The sequence below is a fragment of the Mus pahari genome, chromosome 5, assembly GCF_900095145.1.
Source record: "Mus pahari chromosome 5, PAHARI_EIJ_v1.1, whole genome shotgun sequence".
In the NCBI taxonomy this organism is placed as follows: Eukaryota; Metazoa; Chordata; class Mammalia; order Rodentia; family Muridae; genus Mus; species Mus pahari.
In genome coordinates this window covers 37,577,793-37,598,273 of record NC_034594.1, presented here as the reverse complement: position 1 = coordinate 37,598,273, position 20,481 = coordinate 37,577,793, and the positions used below count along the sequence as shown (strand labels likewise).

General features: G+C 44.7%; 1 protein-coding gene and 1 pseudogene across 1 annotated transcript in view; both read right to left on the bottom strand.

Annotated features, from left to right (window-relative positions):
• Positions 1-525: 525 nt before the first annotated feature.
• The window catches only part of LOC110321921 (aldehyde oxidase 4), a 66,842-nt gene continuing 46,886 nt past the window's right edge, over positions 526-20,481 (bottom strand). The window contains exons 21-34 of the mRNA XM_029538675.1: positions 17,733-17,866; positions 16,449-16,536; positions 16,068-16,154; positions 15,731-15,922; positions 14,538-14,765; positions 12,953-13,048; positions 10,610-10,738; positions 6,368-6,442; positions 5,594-5,646; positions 5,035-5,149; positions 4,573-4,638; positions 3,787-3,972; positions 2,361-2,528; positions 526-1,366 (exon numbers count right to left, since the gene is read on the bottom strand). Of these exons, the coding sequence (XP_029394535.1) occupies positions 1,313-1,366; positions 2,361-2,528; positions 3,787-3,972; positions 4,573-4,638; positions 5,035-5,149; positions 5,594-5,646; positions 6,368-6,442; positions 10,610-10,738; positions 12,953-13,048; positions 14,538-14,765; positions 15,731-15,922; positions 16,068-16,154; positions 16,449-16,536; positions 17,733-17,866 (1,671 nt within the window). The 3' untranslated portion in view covers positions 526-1,312. The remainder of the gene's footprint in view (positions 1,367-2,360; positions 2,529-3,786; positions 3,973-4,572; positions 4,639-5,034; positions 5,150-5,593; positions 5,647-6,367; positions 6,443-10,609; positions 10,739-12,952; positions 13,049-14,537; positions 14,766-15,730; positions 15,923-16,067; positions 16,155-16,448; positions 16,537-17,732; positions 17,867-20,481) is intronic.
• LOC110321540 lies at positions 18,478-19,037 on the bottom strand (annotated as a pseudogene).

The following is a 20,481-nucleotide window of genomic DNA, read 5'->3' as shown; positions in this document are numbered from 1 at the left end:
ACACTCTTACTCTGAGCCACCTCTCCAGCCAGCAGCCTGTTCTTTTAATCTGGTCTCAAACCTGTTAAAGTTGCCATGAGTTTGTTCTTCCATCACTCAGTTATAGCCATTGATGTCTACAGAGTTTAGATAAAGGAGAGCCTTAGCCCCGAGCACGCAGATCCTTGACAGCAATTCAGTTTTGTTTATTTCTGCTTTTAACCTTCCCAAGAGAGGCTCTAGGTTGCATTTCTTGGGGAAAAAAAATCAATGTAAGATAGGTAGAATGGAACCAAAAGAGAAAGGAACTTTGTGAATTTTGTTTTACTTTGGTGGCAAAAAGAAGTGGTTCTGCTCTCATCTTCAGCCATTAAGCTAAAGCTAAACCCATGAGTGGCCCTGGACTGATGCTTTGCCTAGGAGAGCAAGATTGTATCATGTACCTAGTTCACGGTGGAGGAGGGGCAGGTGCCATTTGAGAACTTTGGATGGTGTTTTAAATATGTTTTGTGTTGTTATAACAAAACACCAGAGGCTTGGTACTTTGTGAAGAAAAGAGGTTTATTTTGGCTCATAGTTTAGAGGCAAGGTCACAAGACTGCCCATCTGGTGAGGACCTCCTTTCTGTCCCAGTAGATGGCATCACACACTAGAAATGCAACGGCTCACACTGGTAGAGAGGAAGCCAGAGATGAGGAGGGGCCAGGCTTTGGGGAACTAGTTCATTCCTTCCTATCAACATTGATCCCTTACTAATGACCTCTCAATAGACGCCACCTCTTATAGTTTCAGTGCTACCACCCTGGGAGCCAAGCTTCCAGCACACACCTTTGGAGACAAGCTGTATTCAAACCTGTCTCCAGCTCCACGTCCAGGTTCCCTGAGCACTTACTGCTTGCTCTTGTGATAGTGTCTGTACTACACAGGAAGTGGCAAGCACTGGAGAGTGGGTTTTCCAGTGCTGGTTTTGGGAGACTCTAGAGAGAGTTTTGGGTTAGACAGTTCTGTTGGGTTTCAAACATAGCTGCTTGAAACAAAACACAAGGAGGCCCCCCTGAGCTACCCCAGGCTAGTTAGCCAGGTTTAAAAACTCACCATGATGCATACTTTCAGGATAATGAAAACTAAAACAGAATTTCCAATTCTAAGTTTTGCCACACAATTTTGTAGAAATCTGTTTCTTAACATGTAATCACATAGTAATCCAATCACAGAGAATAACTAAAAAACAGTAAAATCATGTTTGATAAATTCTAGTCAACCCATATGCCGCTCTGGTTTGGGGCTAGTTTGAATCAGCTGCATGGCCTTTCTTTTTCTTAAAGACACAAGATTAAGACACATGGATGGACCAAGGTGTGAATGTTGAAGGGTCATCTCTGGGAATCTAAAAAAGATCAAAAGATAAAAGTGTTATTATTACACACACACACACACACACACACACACACACACACACTGTTATAATCTGAAGGCATGTAAAAACAGAACAAATTGATGTTAATTCTTCTTTTTATTGTATATAATTTCTATATTTCAATCATTTAGTCACACACCTCTCTTCACAACACACACCTCATCCAGATGTGCTTCTGTTTTTTGAGATGTTGAGATAGATATTTGCTCAGCTTAGGCCAGCCTTGAATCTGTGATCTTCCTGTCTCAGCTTCCCAAGTGCTGGGATTACAGGTGTTACGTCGTCATGGGTCCTGTCTTTTCTGTTTTGGTTTGGTGTCAGGGGTGGAATACAGGGCCTCTTGAATGCTATATCCCCAGCTCTCACCCTGATAAACTTAAGTTTGGGATGACCTAGAGCCACTGAGCAGCACAGTAACCTCAAGGGCTCATTGTACTATTGGGCTTTATACCCGTGATTCATGCGGGCTGCAGGAGGCCGAGCCATGAGAGATGGTTTCTGGGACAGCTCTGGGTATGATTTTTGCAGCTGGCAAGTAGAACAGTATCCTATAGAGTGTGTGATAGCAAGGCGTGGAGTGGAGAGGTGTGTCCAGAGACCTGACAGTCTCACTTCAATTACTTCTATTGGTTTACACAACAGATACTGTCTGCATAATTGAGCAGGCCAGAGATCTTGTAAATGAGGCAATCAGAAGTCCACATCAATTGCATTTTGATAAAATATTTAAGCAGGCAATCTACCATGTCCCTTCGCTATTAGCGTGCTGCTTCTTTAGTGTCTGAAACAATTAAGCCAACCTTTGAAGACATTTAGAGGCATGTGGGAGGCAGTGAGTGAAGGCAAAAGGAGACTTTTCATAGAGAAAGATGGACATGACCTGCAATGCTGTCATGGTTACAGCATCCAAATCAAAAACATTAAAGTCCATGTATGGGACGAGGACAGTAGGGACTTCCCTTACCATGTCAGTAAACTGATCCGTACATGCCATGCGAATCACTTCAGGTGTTGCTGGGCTATTCAAGGGGAAGATGTCGCTCAGCCCTCTCTCCTTGCGGGCAGTGGTCACAGCATCATATATGGCAAATAAAACTGAGGACCCCAGGAACATGCCAGCCTCACCCAATCCCTGAGGGAAGCATAGAAGGTTGTTAGAAAAGCCAGGATCTTCAGGAACCTTCTCTGGCTTTATCACTCCTCAGAGGGAGTGTAGCCAAGTAGCTGGAACTTGATCCCCCTCATAGTAATTTGTGAGTGGGGTTCCTTTGAGAATACTAGTGATAATACCCTCGGGCAGCAGGCCGCTAAAAGCATCGTTTTCTCACCCAGGTCATGTCCTGAAGACCATGTCCACAGTATCTTCTAGGCTACCCGCCTTTTAGTTAATGTTTTTCTTTTGTAGTGTTGGGGCCAGAACTGAAAGCTGGGCAAGTGCTCCACCACTGAGCCACCCAGGCTCCTAAATTATTTGCCTTTAACTTAAAACCCAAACCGAATGACCATAATAGATTAGTAGATAGTGAAGCAGTTGCCTGTCCTTATGTGTAGGCACGTTCACTTGTGGGTAAGCCACGTGTATGAGAATGTCTACAGAGATAAGAAGAGGGACTCAAAAGCCCTGAAGTTGGAGATACTGGCTGCTTAAAGGTTGTGTGCTTCAGAAAGCACGGAGCCAACACCTCAAGAGTCAGTGACCATGTAGAGCAAAACGCTGGTGCCGGCATGGTGCTTGCTGAAACCCCAGCCTGGTATGGGAGAGCCTGCAGCGGGGAGCAAGTCAAGGGGAGGGTTGAAGACTGGAGGGGAACTCTGAGCTGCTAAGCTTTGCGGACAATGCCTTAGTGACCCAGCCTAGTGGAGCAAGATGTCCAGAGACTCCTCCGCACGGGTCACTGGATTTCGCTTTGTTTCATGTTCCGGAGTGAAGACTCTACTTGGGTTTCTGGAGTTTGTGAGCGGCATTGCTGTGCGTCTGGGGACTTATAATTCAGAGGAGAAAGCAAATGCATGCGTCGCCATCTTCTGGCAGAGGGGCTGTTATGGCCCGACTTCTCTTTCTCTGCAAGCATTCGTTGAAGGGCCAACCTGTCAGTACCTAGGGATGTGGCCGCATCTGGAGATGAAGTCTTTTAAGAGGTGATTAGGTTAAAATGAGGTGTTTCAGTTAGGCCCTTGTCCAGTGTGACCAGGACAGAGGACCAACCATCAGTAAGCCAAAGAAAGCAGTACTCAGGAAACCAAGCCTGCAAGTGTGTCATTTGGGGACTTTCAGAAACCAGACTCACGAGGGACACAAATTTCTGCTTCAGCTCCCCAGTCACGGTATTTTTGTTAAGGGCCAACTGATTTGTTCCCTACCAACTGACAGAGAGGTCGGAAATTCTTACCTTGGATGAATAGATGGCTATGGGATTTCGAGAGTGCACCAGAGTGACGTAGAACTCCTCTGGTATCTCAGTGACAGTGGGGATTTTGTAGTCTTCCGGGCCCCGAGAATAGAGCACACCTTTTGGGGAGTATTTCAATTCCTCTATGGTGTAGAATCCCATGCCTTGGATAAAGGCTCCCTCAACCTGTGGGCACAGTTTTGTGGGTGAGAAGTCTATAATACTGACTGAATAGATATTCTAGTGGGAATGAAAGCCAAGCTCTGAGGTGCAGTAAGCCACTCTCAGGGTCTCCTGAGCGTTCTGGAGACCTGTTCTGTCTGGTACTGTCATCTTGCCTGCTTCACTTGGGACCTCACATGTCTGACATTTGCCTCGTCACTGTTCCAAATCTAATGCATTCCCTCTCATCTCTAAGTCTGTACGGGTATTTTCCTCCGATTATTCTCACCTCTGCCTGGAAACTCTTATTCACCTTTCAAGTTCCACATGAACAGTGGCCACCTTTCTGAAGCCTCTTCCCTCATTCCATCACTCGTTCCCTCCTTCCTTCATTTCCTCCATCCCCTTCCCTCTCTGCCTTCCCCCCTCCCATTCTCTCTTCCTCTGTCCCCCTGCTTCCCCATCTCCCTTCCTCCCTCTTTCCATCCTTCCTTCCCTTTCCTCTTCCTCTCTATCTATTCAGATACAGTTTTGCTATGTAGCCAAGGCTGGGCCTCAAACTCTCAGTCTTTCTATGAATGGGATGGACAAGAGTCCCTTTGGGTATGGCCTGGAATCACATACCTGCCCGATATCCAGGGCAGGGTTAATGCTGAAGGCAGCATCCATGAAGATGTCGGTCCGCAGGAGCTGCACAGAGGGAGTAAATGTAAAATGGACAATGTCATGTACTCAAAGAATTTATTTTATATCATTAAAAAACAAAACAAAACAACCAGGGCTGGAGAGATGATGGCTCAGTGGTTGAGTACTGACTGCTCTTCTGAAGGTCTTGAGTTCAAATCCCAGCAACCATATTGTGGCTCACAACCATCTATAATGAGATCTGATGCCCTCTTCCAGATGTCTGAAGACAGCTACAGTGTATTTACATGTAATAATAAATAAATCTTTAAAAAACAAAAACAAAAACAAAGATTATGTGTCTGTCCCTGGGTCTTTTTGTGGCAGGTCAAATTGGTTGCTACTTACAGATAACACATCTGTTTGCATCTGTGAAGGTGGGGCCTGCAAGCATCACTCTACCTTGTGAGCCCCAGTAAGACAGTCCACTTCAACCTCAGAGCAGGCTGCGCCATAGACATAGTACGGGTAAGGATCACCTTCCTCCTTCTTCCAGTCCATGTTTGTCTGGTAGCCTCTGAGATGAGAAGGAAGAGTGGAAAGGTCCTTCAGTGGGCTGCTCAGGACAGGGCTGCAGTGGTCCTGAAGCGCCAGGGCAGATGGGCTGCAGGCAGTGCCCTCCCTGTAGCTGGGAGCCTGCTCCCCTTCTCCCTTGAGGGACTGTAGGGTCAAGGTCTCAGGCGAACCTCATCAGATTTGGGAAGGGATAAATGACCGGGTGGCTGACCCTGCCCGCCACTGTGCAGGGGCAGGACTGGGCTGAGGTTTGTAGGATAGAGCTTTGGAACTATGGTGCTTCTGGGTTGGCAATGGCTACTGGCGGAGGAGCTTCTGTATGCCTCTCCCTGTTTTTCCCTCTCTTCCTTCTCCACTGAAAGGATCCTCTGACCACAAATCAACACCAGTTAAACATGACTACTGCCCAAGCACAATACAAGCCAAAAGAAAAAAACCCATTTACTTGAAATATCCAGTTGCTGAGAGACTGATGGATTCTTCAAAGGCCATTTTAACCTGAAAAAGAGGATTTGTTTCAAAGAAATAGAAGTTCATGGAAAGTAATGAAAGTTCCTTCCATGCTGGGCTTTCTTCTTGCTTGCACCAAGGTCTGAGTTCATTGTTACTCCTTGAAAGATTGACAGCACAGTGTGCTGGGTGGTGGAGGGGCTCGGTGTTACGCTGGCTGTGCTCTGTGCCTCTCACCACAGTGGGTCACACCTTGTGGCTTCTTTATGACTTCTTACTACATTGTTCTTTCAAAGTAGTAAGGGGCTCTCCATCATACAGGACCTGCCCTGCAGCCAGTCACGCAGCACAGGGGTGCATCCCCTGGCCAGTTATACTTCAGAACATGTGCTGCTTTTATGCCCTGGAAAGTACTGGCTCAGAGATGATGTCGGATCCCAGTGAACATACACACCTCTTATTGGTGTGAAAAAGTAAACGAGAACACTAAGCTCTTGGATGGGTGCTGCCCACCAGTGCATGCATTTAGGACTTTTACCTGTGTGCATGAATGCGTGCATGTGTGTGTGCTTGTGCTTGTTTGTGTTGTGAGTATGTGCATGCATGTATGTGCATGCATGTGTGTGTGCATGTTTGTGTTGCAAGTATGTGCATGTGTGTGCGTGTGCGTGTGTGTATGTATATGTGTGTGTATGTGTGTGTGTGTGTGTGTGTGCACTTGTATATGACATTGTTTTTTCCTGGCTGGAGTAGTAAAGAGAACACTCACCCACTCCTCCCATTTTCCTTTAGGGTTTTTCCTGATGATGGGCCGAAGACGGTCCATAAGAATCTGGCAGGCATTCTGAAAAGCAAATGTTTAGACAGACATCAGAACCACAAAGCACATGGAAGACTTTAATGGCAGCTGTTTTACAGATGAGCGTGCACACCAGTCTACACACTAATCAAATTCAAAATAGGAGCAATAATTTAATTGAGATACTGTTTCCCTGGAGCTAGCTCTCTCTCTCTCTCTCTCTCTCTCTCTCTCTCTCTCTCTCTCTCTCTCTCCCTCCCTCTCTCTCCCCCAGGACTTCATTCTATAACCCTGCTGGCTTTAGACTCATGGTAATCCTCCTGTCTCAGCCCCTGAGTACTGGGACTACCATGACTAGCTTATTTTAATTTTTCTTGCCTCATATATATGTTGTGAATATTTTCTTTAATGTGTTATAATTTTTATTTATGATATCTTACTGCACAGATAGTTTTTGTTTTTCTTAAAAGATTTATTTTGTTTATATGTATGTAAATGTGTGTCTGTGTGTATGTATACATATATGTGTGTACATACCAAGGCCAGAAGAGGGTCTGGATATGCTGGAGCTGAAGTCACGGTGCTTTTGAGCCTCCCACTGTACCTACCAAATTCCAGTCCCCTGGCAGAGCCGCAAGCACCTTAGCCAGTGAGCAGGGTCTCCAGCCCCCGAGGTTATGTTTTTATGAAGTCAAATTTATCTACCTTGCTTTATCTCTGTGGTTTCTAAGTTGAGATTTACTTTACAACAAAGATTTTCTAATGCCAAGATCAGAGGAAAAAAATGTCTTTGTTAAAAAGAAGAAAAAAAGGGGTGCAGGAGGGGAAGCACTGGAGCCCTGACTCAGAGTTTAGGAGCATCGGCTGCCCTTCCATTTTTGTGCAGTTCTCACAGCAGCTCACCATCAGCTGTAGCTCCAGTTCTAGGGAATCTGATACCTTTATACAGACATACATATTGGCAAAATACCAATGTGTGTGAAATAAAAATAAATAATTAAAAAAGAAAAATGTAAAACTGAATACCAAATTAAAGAGAGGTATCGATTAAAAAAATTTTTTTTTGAGACAATATGTCTTGGTATGTAAACTTAGTGGTCCTGAACTTACACTTCTAGATCAGGTTGGTCTAGAACTCATAGAAATCTGCCTGCCTTGCCTCTCCAGTGCTGGGATTAAAGGGACATGTCATCATACCTAGCTTAAAAAGTATTTTAATGTTGGCTCTTTACTTTAGCTGGAAGTTTTTATCTTGTTTTCCTTTATTTTTGAGACAGTGTCTCCCCATGCATACCAGATTGGCCTTGAAAGAATCACAATACTTTAGTCTCAGCCTCTGCGTGTTGGGATTGTAGACGTGAGCCACTGTTACTGGCTCATTGTTAGAGACCAGGCTGAAAAAAACAGGCCTTTTACAGCCTGCATCTGAGAGCCATATAGTTCTTTGTTAAGAGCCAAGTCACCCCCTTTCCCCTCAAGGCTGTTCGTGGGAATCAGCAAGATTCTGGCCCTAAACAAACATCAGGGGCTGTTAAAGGAGTATCCAGCATTATGGAGCTGTCCCAAGCTGCCGCCTTGAGCTGTAAAGGAGGACCCAGACTTTGAGATAAGCTGCCCGGCGTTCCGGAGCAGCAGCATCAGCACTCTGAGATAAATCACAAGAGTTTCAAACCTGCAATCAGTATCCCCTCATTTGTCCTTTGCTCTGTTTCTTTTGATTGTTCCTCAACCCCTCCCTATTCCCCCTCACCGTGTTTATAACTAAAGCCTTTTTCTTCATTAAATGGACTCTGACAAAGCTGCTGCAGGGTCCCCTTCTCTTTCTTTCTCGCCCATTCCATTAGGCTTGGTCCCCCTTGAGAACCATGGAATAACTAAATCCCGCTGGTCCAGGAAAGGTGGCGTCCCACATTGGGCGCCACCTTGTCTCCTTCTCTTTCTCTTATCCCCATTCCACCTTAGGTTCGAGATCCCCCTCAAACCCCACAAAATAACTTGTCCCGTGGGCTGGGAAAGCTCATATGTTTTTTAAAAATATTACATTTATTTTTGTGTATGGCTGTTTTGCTTGCATTTGTGCATCATGTGCATACCTGGTGTTCAGAAGAAGGCACTGATCCCCTGGGACTGTAGCTACAGATGGTGGTGAGCTCTCATGTGTGTGCTGGGAACTGAACCTGTTAGTCAGTGCTCTTAACCACCGAGCAATCTCTTCAGAGTCATCATACTTTATTTATTTATTTATTTATTTATTTATTTATTTATTTATTTAACTGAGACAAGGTTTCTCTGTGTAGCCTTAACAGTCCTGATCCTTGCTCTGTACTCTTCAGAGTCATCATACGTTATTTATTTATTTATTTATTTATTTATTTAACTGAGACAGGGTTTCTCTGTGTAGCCTTAACAGTCCTGATCCTTGCTTTGTAGACCAGGTCTTGAACTCAAAGGTCTACCTGCCCTGTATCCTGAGTGCTGGAATTAAACACATAGTTGATACTCCTGGCTCCCATACTTCTTTTAATTGTCTTAACTCAAAGTATATTTTGGCCCTTAATGTGGACAGAGAGGTCTCATGATACCATCCCATCACAAAATGGTCATTTTGATGACCTGAGATACATTCATTTTAAGCTTAAAATAGTTGTTGAGTGGACCATGGATTAGTTGGAAGAATATCTGCTCAGCTCATGGAAGCCCTGAGTTTGACCCCAGCATCCCACAAAACAAGGCTGCAGGTGTGAGGCTGACATAAGTCTGGGGTCATGGAGGGTCATGCTAGGTGTGAGGCTGACCTTAGTCTGGGGTCATGGAGGGTCATGCTTGGGTCAGGCATAGCATCTGCTGACCTTCAAGTCATTCTGTGTCCCACTAACCTGCAGCCTTCTGAGACGCCTGGGATGCAGTGCACGCCAAGGATGCCAACTGTGGCTAAATTCTTTCCCAGTTTTATTGTTAGCCACCTCAGTAAAAGGTAAAACCACGAAGACAGAGCCACAGTGCAATGGACTCCTCTACCTGTCTTTACTTTGCTGTGTTTATTTTTTTTATCAATACCTGTTTTCCTCTTCTTCCTCCTCTTCTACTTCTTCCCTCTCCCTCCTCTTTCTTTTCTTCCCTCTTCCTCCCTCCTCCTCCTCTCTCCTCCTCCTCCCTCCTCCTCTTCCCTCCCTCCTGCTCCTCCTCCTTGCTACTCAGAGGATTCTCCACACCTGCTAGGAGTATTTTTGCCAGAGCCAGCTGAATCTGGCTGGCTGTGAAAGGATCCTGCTGCACTTTTTCTGTAGTTTGGGGCTCCAGAGGAAGAACTTAATTATGTGTTGAAGGTGACCTGGCAATATCCACACGGCACCTAAATTTATGCCTGAATAAAATGTGCAAAATGAATCCAGACACCTACATGTTCTAGCAAAACTGGAATTTCCTGGGGCATTTCCTTGGGCATGAAGGATGATATTAATTAAAATGCTTTGATGGTTAAACAAGCTTAGCAAGAGCCCCAAGACAATGCTAAATAGGCATATTTACTGCAGGACTTGTCAGAGCCTTTAATATGCTGACATGCATCACAGGCCTCTTTGACTGGCATGGATGGGGAATGAAACTTTCCCCAAACATAGTGACTATAGAACCTTTGCTTTCCATCCAGCACTTTCCAGAAGCCCTGCCCCAAGGAGAATGTGCTGGAAAACGTGCTTCCTATGATACACGGAGACACTTGGAGGTCTGGCAGCTTCCCTTCTCATCCAGGCATGGCCTTTCTGTAGAGCTGGCCTTTGTGGGAGACTGATAGCCCATGAGTGCTTTTCTAGAGTTTGGGAGTAGAAAGTGACAACTATAGTTCACTAGTAGTTCTTTGATGGAGGTGGTATTTATATCCTCAGTTTTCCAGAAAAGGAAGTGGGTTCCTGGAGCAGTTAGTTGTTTGGCCCAAACTCTTTATGAAGCCAAGATGGCACTTCCCCACATTGCTCTGCCATGCTGGGTGAGAGGGGGAGACATTCTGACCCAAGACAAAGGGAGCTTGTGGCAACAGAACGTGGGTTAAGGTCAGCAGCCCGTGCTGGAAGCATAAAACTGGCTCTGTCTGAACTTGCTGAGTGCACTAGGGCTATGCCTCCCTTTACCTCCGTCTTATCCTCCATAAAAGAACAAGTGTAACAAGAACTCCTCACCGCTGTGGTTGGGGCTGAGAAACGAAAGACCAGTCACCTGTACAGCCTTCCCATAGATGTCTGCTCCCATGGAGCCCGAAGTGAAGAGAGCGTTGGGCACTGTGGTAGTGCTGGTTTCAGAAAAGTGCACATACGACTTGGGGATGTTGAGTTCTCTGCTGACTACCTGCCAGATGCAGAAGAGAAACAGTGTTTACTTCATCGACCAAGCCCCATTACCTTCTAGAACTGAGCATGAAGCCTGACTGTTCTGTTCCAGGCACAGACGGTCAGCTGCTGCTTCTTCTTCTTCTTCTTCTTCTTCTTCTTCTTCTTCTTCTTCTTCTTCTTCTTCTTCTTCTTCTTCTTCTTCTTCTTCTTCTTCTTCTTTTCNTCTTCTTCTTCTTCTTCTTCTTCTTCTTCTTCTTCTTCTTCTTCTTCTTCTTCTTTTCTCCTTCTCCTTCTCCTTCTCCTTCTCCTCCTCCTCCTCCTCCTCCTCCTCCTCCTTCTTCTTTTATTTATTTATTTATTTATTTATTTATTTATTTATTTATTTAATGTAAGTACACTGTAGCTGTCTTCAGACACTCCAGAAGGGAGCATCAGATTTCGTTACGGATGGTTGTGAGCCACCATGTGGTTGTTGGGATTTGAACTCAGGACCTTTGGAAGAGCAGTTGGTGCTCTTAACCGCTGAGCCATTTCACCAGCCCTCAGCTTGGGTTTTAAACTTCATGTCAAGGACACACTTCTTCTTGTAGACAGATGGCAAAGTAAATGGCCTTTTTGTGCCTTCTTTTATACCTGCTTTGTAGAAGCCATGCAGTGGCATGGCCACTCTGCATGCAGGTTTAGAGGTCACAAGGAGGCCCTTGGAGCGCTGGGGCTTCTGGGTCACTCACACCCTGACCACCCTGGCTACAGATGGTTCAGCTGGGTGTTTTCTACAGGGTCGATTTACAGGCTTAGGGTTGTAAAGAAATATGGCTTTAAGAGAGGACCCAAGAGCTTTGTGAGGTTTCCCAGTTGTAGGAACCTGATCAAATGTTATTTAGTTTTTAAAAAGTTGTTTTTTTTCTCTCCTTCTCATTGAGAAGCTGTTTATTAAAAAAAAACTGATGAGCATTTTTCATATACATTAAAAACAAACAAGCAATGAACCATGTTTTTAGGACTGGCAAGATGATTCTGTGCTGCCAACCTAGACAGCCCACAGGGTAGAAGAGGAAAGAGAACACACACACACACACACACACACACACACACACACACACACAGATATGCAGATACATACACACACATGCACACATACAAGCATACACACAGAGATATGTAGATACACAGACACATACACACAGGCATATACAGATACACACACACACACACAGATACACAGATATGCACACACACAGAGATATGCAGATACACACACATGCACACATACAAGCATACACACAGAGATATGTAGATACACAGACACATATACACAGGCATACACACAGAGATACACAGATACACAGACACACACAGATATGCACACACACAGATATACAAGTGCACAGATACAAAGTAAATGCAAGAAAATCACTGTTTTATGTTAACATATATACTGATGTTTGTCATGTATGTTTGTACAAGTCTTTATACTATTCTCTCATTTGTCTCCCTCCCATATACACTTTAAACTCAAGTGTCATATTCAACAATCGTTATTTTGTATTAACAAAAAGAAATGAAAAGTTTCTATTACAGTGATCTTGTGGAGTAGTAAAGAAATATTTTGTGTTAGTCTACATAACAGGGGCCAGCCATGTGAATGGATTCCTTAAGTAGAGTGTAGACACTTTTCTTTTTTTCACACCATTCACTTTAGAATAGAAGGGCGCTTGGTTTGCCCAAACCTCTAAGCAGGTCGGCAGCTGTGTCTGCAGTGGGCTTGGGTTTCCGCCTCACGGAGTGTGAACCCTCTGGAGCTTAAGTCTTGTCATGTGAACATAATTTCTACTTGAGGATCTGAATGAACACATTATTGCTCTGAGTCATTAGCATAAATTTTAAAAGTGGGGTTTTGTTTTTTGGTTTTGTTTTGTAGTTTATGTGTGGTAATTGGAATCCTCTCATCTTCTACAAAACAAAACAAAATACAAAAAACAAAACAAAACAAAAAACCCACCATGGGCCCGACTCTTTTGGAGCAGGAGGAATGATGGTTCATTTCCTCAGTTCTGGCTTGCTTTCCCTCATCCCTCATGGTTTTTGCATTCCTGACATCCGGATGACTATTGCAATTGCCATGTGTGTTCGGTGCATGGGAGCTCTGTGACTCAACACGGGAATAACTGGCCTGTGGCCTGTATGATCCGGTATGCGTCACAGTGGAGAACAGGAGCACTGGTCTCACCTGAATCATCTTGGTGTGTAGGCCTTGTCCCAGCTCACAGCCACCGTGGGTCAGCAGGACAGAGCCATCTAAGAAGATGTGGATCAGAGCAGCGGCCTGTGGGAAACAATCACCATACCAAGTTTGGAAATGGAGAGAGCCACATCCTGCTCGGAGCTCCCCGGAGGTTGTCAGAACTGCTTCGTTTGATTTAGCCAATCTCTCATCTCTCACTGTGGACAAGCGAGCCACAGACAACCCCTTGCAAGACACCCTGGACCCAAACCACCAACCTAAATGTGTGAATGTGTGTATTTCTCCTCCCTCCATTCCCAGCATCTGTCTCTACAATCTGGACAATGCTTAATTTTTTTTTTCCTCTCTAGGTGTGGAAATGGACTTAACATGACTGGAACTTGCAAGAGTCAATTCCCAGGCACACCTTCTCCTGGATACTCGAGAACTGGCAAGAACCTGGAGATGTTTTTGGTCTCCAAAGGCTGTCTTTGAGAATGGTGGTGGTGGAGGAGGGTGTGCCCCAGTATGGGTAATCCTGCACAGCTACAGGCCGCCTGTGGAGCCTGGATACCCAGCTTTAACACGCTCCCACACCATGTTGATGATGACGAAGTTTGGGATCCATTAATTGAGTCTACATTCGTCAGGTTGTACATTAGTGACTAAAAGTCTAGAGATGGGATCACACCCAGATGCCTAGTGTAATGGAGGTGGAGAGGAAAAGATAATGCCAGAGATTGAACTCCGAGAAGAAGCAGTTATGGTGAAATGAGAGGGGAGGCAAGAAAGGGATCTTTTTGTTTTTACCAGCTTACTTCTGTAACTTGGCCTGGACACTGTTGAGGTTTGGTCTTTTGCTGTGTATTGTAATGCTAAATACTGGTCCTGGTTGCTCCCAGGAATGGGGAGACTCTCACATGGACTTAAGTGATGCTAGGTAATCTTGCCCCCCAAGTTATTCCTGATTGGTGAATAAAAATGCCTATAGCCTATAGCAGGGCAGAAGAGAGATAGGTGGAGTTTTGGCTCCTTGGCTGGGGTCTGAGGCAGCGGCCATGAGGAGACAGAGAAGGTAGAGAGAGGAGAGGATACCGTGGGGTAGGTGAGTCATGAAAACATGGCCATGAAGGCTGCCCAATTGGAGTTATAACAGGGTTATTGATGAGGAAGTAGATTTAAAGACCTGTTGAGTCCTAGTGCTTTAAAGGTTTATCATATATAAAAAGGTTTTGTTTCCTTCATCTGGGGTGGAAAACCCCAATGGAGATTAAGTATTTTCTGCACCATGACACTCCAGTACTTATGTTAGGGCGCAGCTAGTCAAATGGGTCCCTCTGAGTAGGCCCTTACTGATGATGCTCTCTGAGACCCTAATACTGCATCCCGAAGGTCTGTCCTGATATCCATGGTTTCTGCCCTCGTCTGCATCCATGCTCTCTCCTGCTAAAGGGAACCACCTTTCATTTCTCTGTCTCCAAAGAGGGTGACATGGCTGCCCAGATTCCCTTCCTTGGGCAGGAGCCTTTTTTGAGCGTGAGCCAGCCCTTTGAAGAAGGGCTTTGAGGAGGGCCCATCCCTTCCACCTCACCTGATTGTAGAAGGCTGTGGGGATCGCAACGCTGAACTTCATGGGGACAACAGCAAGCCCCCTCTTCTTCCAATAGTTGTTTCTGTTAAATTCCTCTGCAGCCTTCTTCCTAGCAAAGAACGACGACTTCTCCAGACACTCCTTCCAGCATCTCCGCAAGGGCTCTGGATTAAACGTCTGCTTAAAGGCCGTCTTGCTAGTTTGCTTATACATGTTTATTTCTCTAACCTGAAAGGTGAAAACATGTGTGCATCACATGTCTGATATGGAGAAAGTTTGTCTAAAAATATAGTATATAAACAGGCATATATATATTTATATATATATATGTAAAAATGTTAAAATACATATATATAAATATATATATGTTAAAAATGACAACAGAAACTAATAGGAACTACAACTGAATACTTCATATGCCCCAGGCTTTAGATTAAGTATTTCAGTGAGCGTCACAATAACCCTGAGAAACAGTAGGACAATTACTCCTCCTATTATCAATTTGTTGGCAAGGAAAAATTCTCCCGATTCAAATTCTTAATTACTCCCAATTTTCCTCACTTTTCCCCTTGAGAGTATTGCACATGCCAAGCAAACGCTTGTCCACCAAGTGACAAGATGTTTGCACAAAAGGCTGTGATCATCCCACCCATTTCTGCCCTGGTATAGTTTCATACTGACTCTGGATTGACCCTGTGACTTGCTTTTTATGATGGGACTGTCCATAGTCACAGAGACGGAGACTTGACAAGAGTTCGTGGATTAGAGCATGCCACCTACCTGCTGCTCTCGGGAATTCTGTGACACCCCCTCCCCCATGAGAGTGAATTGGGGCTAGCTTACTGAAGGATGAAGGACTATACAACAGACTTTATAGCTGAGGTATAGTCAGCTAAGCCAGCCAAATACTCATCAGAAATGTCAATAAAGAGAAATGTTAATAAAGCCACCGTGAACCACAAAACTTCCAATGAGCTGGCCTAAGAGAAGCTCCCAAGCAACCCACAGAATCCTAAGAAATAGTATCACGGGTAGAAGCTAGCAGGTTTATTGGCTCACGCACTACAATAGAAAATGTTTACTGGTAATGGACAATGCATTTCATTTTCTTGAAACTGTATATAGAGATCGCAGGAGCTCAAGACACAGGCCAACCATGGCTGGTGCTTTCCTAGCTGGTTCTAATTGCTCACCTCTTCAGGGAGTAAGTTACATTTAGATGCTACTGCAGCTATGTATGCTTCGACGACCACCGTAGCCTGAGGGAAGCCGAATCCTCGGAAAGCCGTGTTTGATGGCAAGTTTGTTTTGCAAGCCCTGCCCCGGCACCGGAAATTTGGAATATGATATGTATTTTCAGATTTCAGCACGACAAATTCTATCACCTGAATTAAAACAAAAAATAACTCAGATCATCTATTCTATGTTTCAAATTTTATGTTTAACTTAAACCTCTTGTGGAATTGGTTAAGGCAAATATTTGTGTAGATGAAGTAAGGGCCACGGGCTTTCTGGAGAGGGTATATTTACCAGCTCAGATTCGTCAGGGGTGCATCCTCCATTAATGTAATATTCAACGTCAGCAGCCTTGATCTCTCCATTATTCATGAACCCGATCTGCAAAGTGATAACAAGAAAGACGGCTTTCTCAGCAGCCTTTTCCTGCAGTCAAACTGTGTCGTGCACAAACACGTCTGAGCTTATTGTTAACCTGTGCTTAGGCCAGACTTATGCTTGGCTATGACAGTTGCCAGAGAAGAATTATCCTAGCACGATCCAGGAGGGTCTGCCTAGGCTTAAACAGTGCTCTAACATCCCTTTTAAGGAGTATGGAACCGATGGTCTTTACTGCTGATGGATTGACAGGGGCAGGGTCACAGGCAGTTCGCTGAACTCCTGGGTCTCACTCACTTTGTATTTTCCCAGGAGTGGGTGGCGGCCAGCTGTTATCAGCATGTCATCACTTCGTGCTAGGATGAAGCGGATTGGGCGGCCAGTCCTGTGGGAAATGACTCAGTTAAAAAGCTGTAATCTCAAGCCAGGCAGCAGTGACAGCACGCCTTTAATCCCAGCACTTGGGAGGCAGAGGAAGGTGGATTTCTGAGTTTGAGGCCAACCTGGTCTACAGAGTGAGTTCCAGGATAGCCAGGGCTACACAGGGAAACCCTGTCTTGAAAAAACCCAATACCAAAAACCAAAACCAACCAACCAACCAAACAAAAAACCCAACCAACCAACCAACCAAAAACCACTGTAATCTCCAAAAAGTTGTGAGGCATAGATAGGGAGGGGTCTTGAAGTAACTATCTAGGTGATTTTACATGAATAACAACATGCCTTAGATGACATTCAGAAGTAGTGGGGCATTGGAATTATTCTGGTTTAGACAACTGAATATTTGCATATTATGATGATATAGTGTTTGGTTATAAATTATTTCCATTTCCTTCCTTCCTTCCTCCTTCCTCCCTTCTTCCTTCCCTCCCTCCTTCTTTCCTTCCTTCTTTTTTCTCTCTTGAGACAGGATCTTATTATGTAGCCCAGGTTGGTTGGCCTGGGACTCTCAGAGATCAACCAGCCTGTCTCTGCCTCTTGAGTTTTGGAATGAACTTGCCTGGCTCTTTTTCATATTATACAAACAAGCTCCGTGATCATTTTGCAGTTATAAGCATAGAAAGGTTTAGTTCCAAATTTCACTTTCAGACAGTTATTACTGGGGCATTACCACATGGCTATGAAGGGACTGCTGAGCCTCAGAGGCAGAAGCCTAATGCTCTGTAGATGTTAGTCTCCCCAGATGCAGACCCCTCCTGTAAAACATCCATTCTAGCCTCTGCAAAGCTGCAATGTTCACTTGAGGCAGCCTTTTCCATACCTGGAGAGGATACATGAGATAAGATGCTCGTAGATTCTCCTGCATCTGTAGGCTGATAAGTTAGCCTGAGTGGATGTGATCTTAGTAAGCTTTTTAGTTACACATTCCCAGTCAGGTCTGCACCAGCATTTGCAGGCTTAGAGAACACTACCTGGCAACAGCACAGGGCTTACGTCAGGACAAGCGATCGTAAGGCTGACGCTCTGGCCAGCCTTCCAGCCAGCCATCTTCAGCTGCGCTGTATAGGCTGAGATGAGATGAGGGTGAAAGGGGTTGGAAGGACTCACACAACTCAAGACTACTGACATTACAGTATTTACTTGTTGGCAGCCACAGCACAGACAGCTCCCAGTAGAGCAGGCTTGGTCACTTTGCCCCCAAATGCTCCTCCAGCTCTTTTCATGTGGCAGGCGATCCTGCTCCTTGGGACATTTAATGCTGCAGACACAAATTCCTGCAAGAGAAAGCCCCCGCCCCAAGCCACGTGAGTGCAATGCTAGGGTTTACCTTCTTACCTGCTGCTCTTATGCACAGCAGGATGCTCTAGTCCAACCGACACTTCTATTGATGAAATGTGCAATCATCCTAGTCTAGTTTATACAGCTCAGCATCCCCAATCTTTATCTGTCGTTTCCTGTTAACTTCTCAATAGACTGCAGCTGGGATCTGTGTCCGTCCCTACTGATTTGTCACACAGCAGAACAATACAATATGGAGTCATTGGGAATGGCTTCTTGCACGTGGCATGATGCTTTCGAGGCCCTCTATCCATGCATGGCTATATTTTGCTTTTTAGAGCTAAATAAAAATACTGCAATACACCAGTTTTCTTCTTCTTCTTCTTCTTCTTCTTCTTCTTCTTCTTCTTCTTCTTCTTCTTCTTCTTCTTCTTCTTCTTCTTCTTCTTCTTCTTTTTTCTTAGTCATCCATTAATAGACATTGGGCTGTTTCTACTTTAGACTCTTTTTTTTTTTTTCAATATATAAATCTTTTATTCTCCCAAAAGAGCCCAAATTGTACTTGCAATCAGGATCTCGTTTCTGGAGTCAGGAAACTGAGGCCTCCTCACTCGTCAGGCTGCTGCATGGTTCCCTTCTCAGACACATAGATGCTATCCAAAAACTTCCTGATATCCTTGTTTTTAACTGTTGTGGCCTGCTGAATCAGAGCGGCTGAATTTGAAACAAGTTCAATGTCATTTCCTTCAAGGATTAATTTGTCCTTCTGGGCTTGGGAGACAGAACAAGCAACACCTGCCTTTATCTGAACCCTGCGGATGGATTTCTCACCCAAGAAATTTCGGATTTCAACCAAAGACCCATTCTCCTGGAAAAAGACGTTGATGGGGAAGTGAGCATACACAGACCGCATCTTGTAATGGAAGCCCAGTGTTCTGAAAATGACTGCAGATGGTTCTGATGGTGGCCAGTTCCTTTCTGTTACCCTACCATTTGTCAACCCGGAGCCTTTTCTTCTTCTTTCCAAGGAGACTCAGCTCCACGTTGATGTGATTGAAGTCCCTCTGCAGTCCCCCTGGGGCCCTTCACAATGACTGTGCGCCCCTTCAGAGTGATTTCGACCTTCTCGGGAATGTCGACGGTCTGATTGCTGAGAATGGTCTTCATCATCGTGCTGGGGGACAGTCGGGACAAAGCCTCGGGGCATCGGCTCCATGCCACCGGGGTCCCTGTGAGAGGATGGGTTCAGATTCCTGGGGCACCTGGTCCCTAAGTGTCTCCTACTTTAGACTCTTATAAGTAATGTGCTTAAGTTTTTAGAAATTAAAAACATTTAAATTAGCATATTGAGGTGTTAGATGTGTGGAAGTCCTCTTTCTCTTGGCTGCATCTTGGTCACAGACTGCTGGGTTTCATGGTCACTCTCTTTCTAGCATCCTGAGAAACTGCAAACTGGGCCACAGGTGATATGCTGTTTCTTTTATGTCTGTTGGCCATTTATGGAAGCTCCAGTTTCTCTTCATTCTTACTAATACTTGTCTTTTTTTTTTTTTTTTTTTTTTTAAATTACAGTTACTCTAGTAAGTGATGGATTTTGGTTTCCCTGGTGACTGTTAATGATGGAGTCTTATGTTCACGGAAATGGAAATCTTACCTGGAGGTTTTGTCTTTTACTGTCTATTGAAATGTTAAGTGTGTGGGAGGCGCAAGACCTGGAGTCTGCAATAGCCCCTGGAACCCTGTCCCCAAATTAATTCTGCTTGGTGAATAAAGAAGCCAACAGCCAATAGCTGGGCAGAAGAGAGACAGGTGGGTGTGGAGTTTTCACAGGCCTGGTCAGAGGAGACATAATAGAAAGGAGATGGAGGAAGCCACCATGGAAGAAGAAGAAGAATGTTCAGGAGGGAGAGAGGGAGAGAGTCCATGGGGGTAGGAATAGAGAAAACATGGCCATGTGGGCTGGCCCGTTGTAGCGAAGAGCAGCCCAGATGAAACAGCGCAAGTTGTAATACAGAATTACCCATAGGGAAACGGATTCTGACAGCATGGAGGGTAGACAGCTGCTCAGCTACTGTGCTGCCTAAGGCACATTAAAATATAAAGGTTGTATGTTTTTCATCCGGGAACATAAACGGTCAAAGGTCGTGGAGAAACTCTGTGCCTGGATTTTAAATAGTAATTTACTACAATCCTAGGTTACTGGTCATTTACATGTCTTCTTTGGAGAAATGTCCACTCAAATCCTCTTCTGAGATTTTCACCCTGTTACTGTTCTACAGGGAAAGATGGACCCTGCCTTATTATACCCTGGCATGTCACAAGATTTCCCCGTCACTTTTAAAGGCATCTGCCCCATTTTATTATGTTAGCGTTTAGCCAGTGTCAATTGTACAGAGAGTTTAAGGCACAAGGGTGGAGGTTCCCTCTCTCTTCCTTGAGACAGGGTTTCTTCATGTAGTCTTGGCAGTCCTGGAACTAGCTCTGTAGACCAGGCTGGCCTTGAATTCACAGAAATCCTCCTGCCTCTGCCTCCTGAGTGCTGGGATTAAAGGCGAGTGTTACCACTGCCCGGCTTCATGGGAATTTTTTTTTTTTTTTTTTTTTTTTTTTT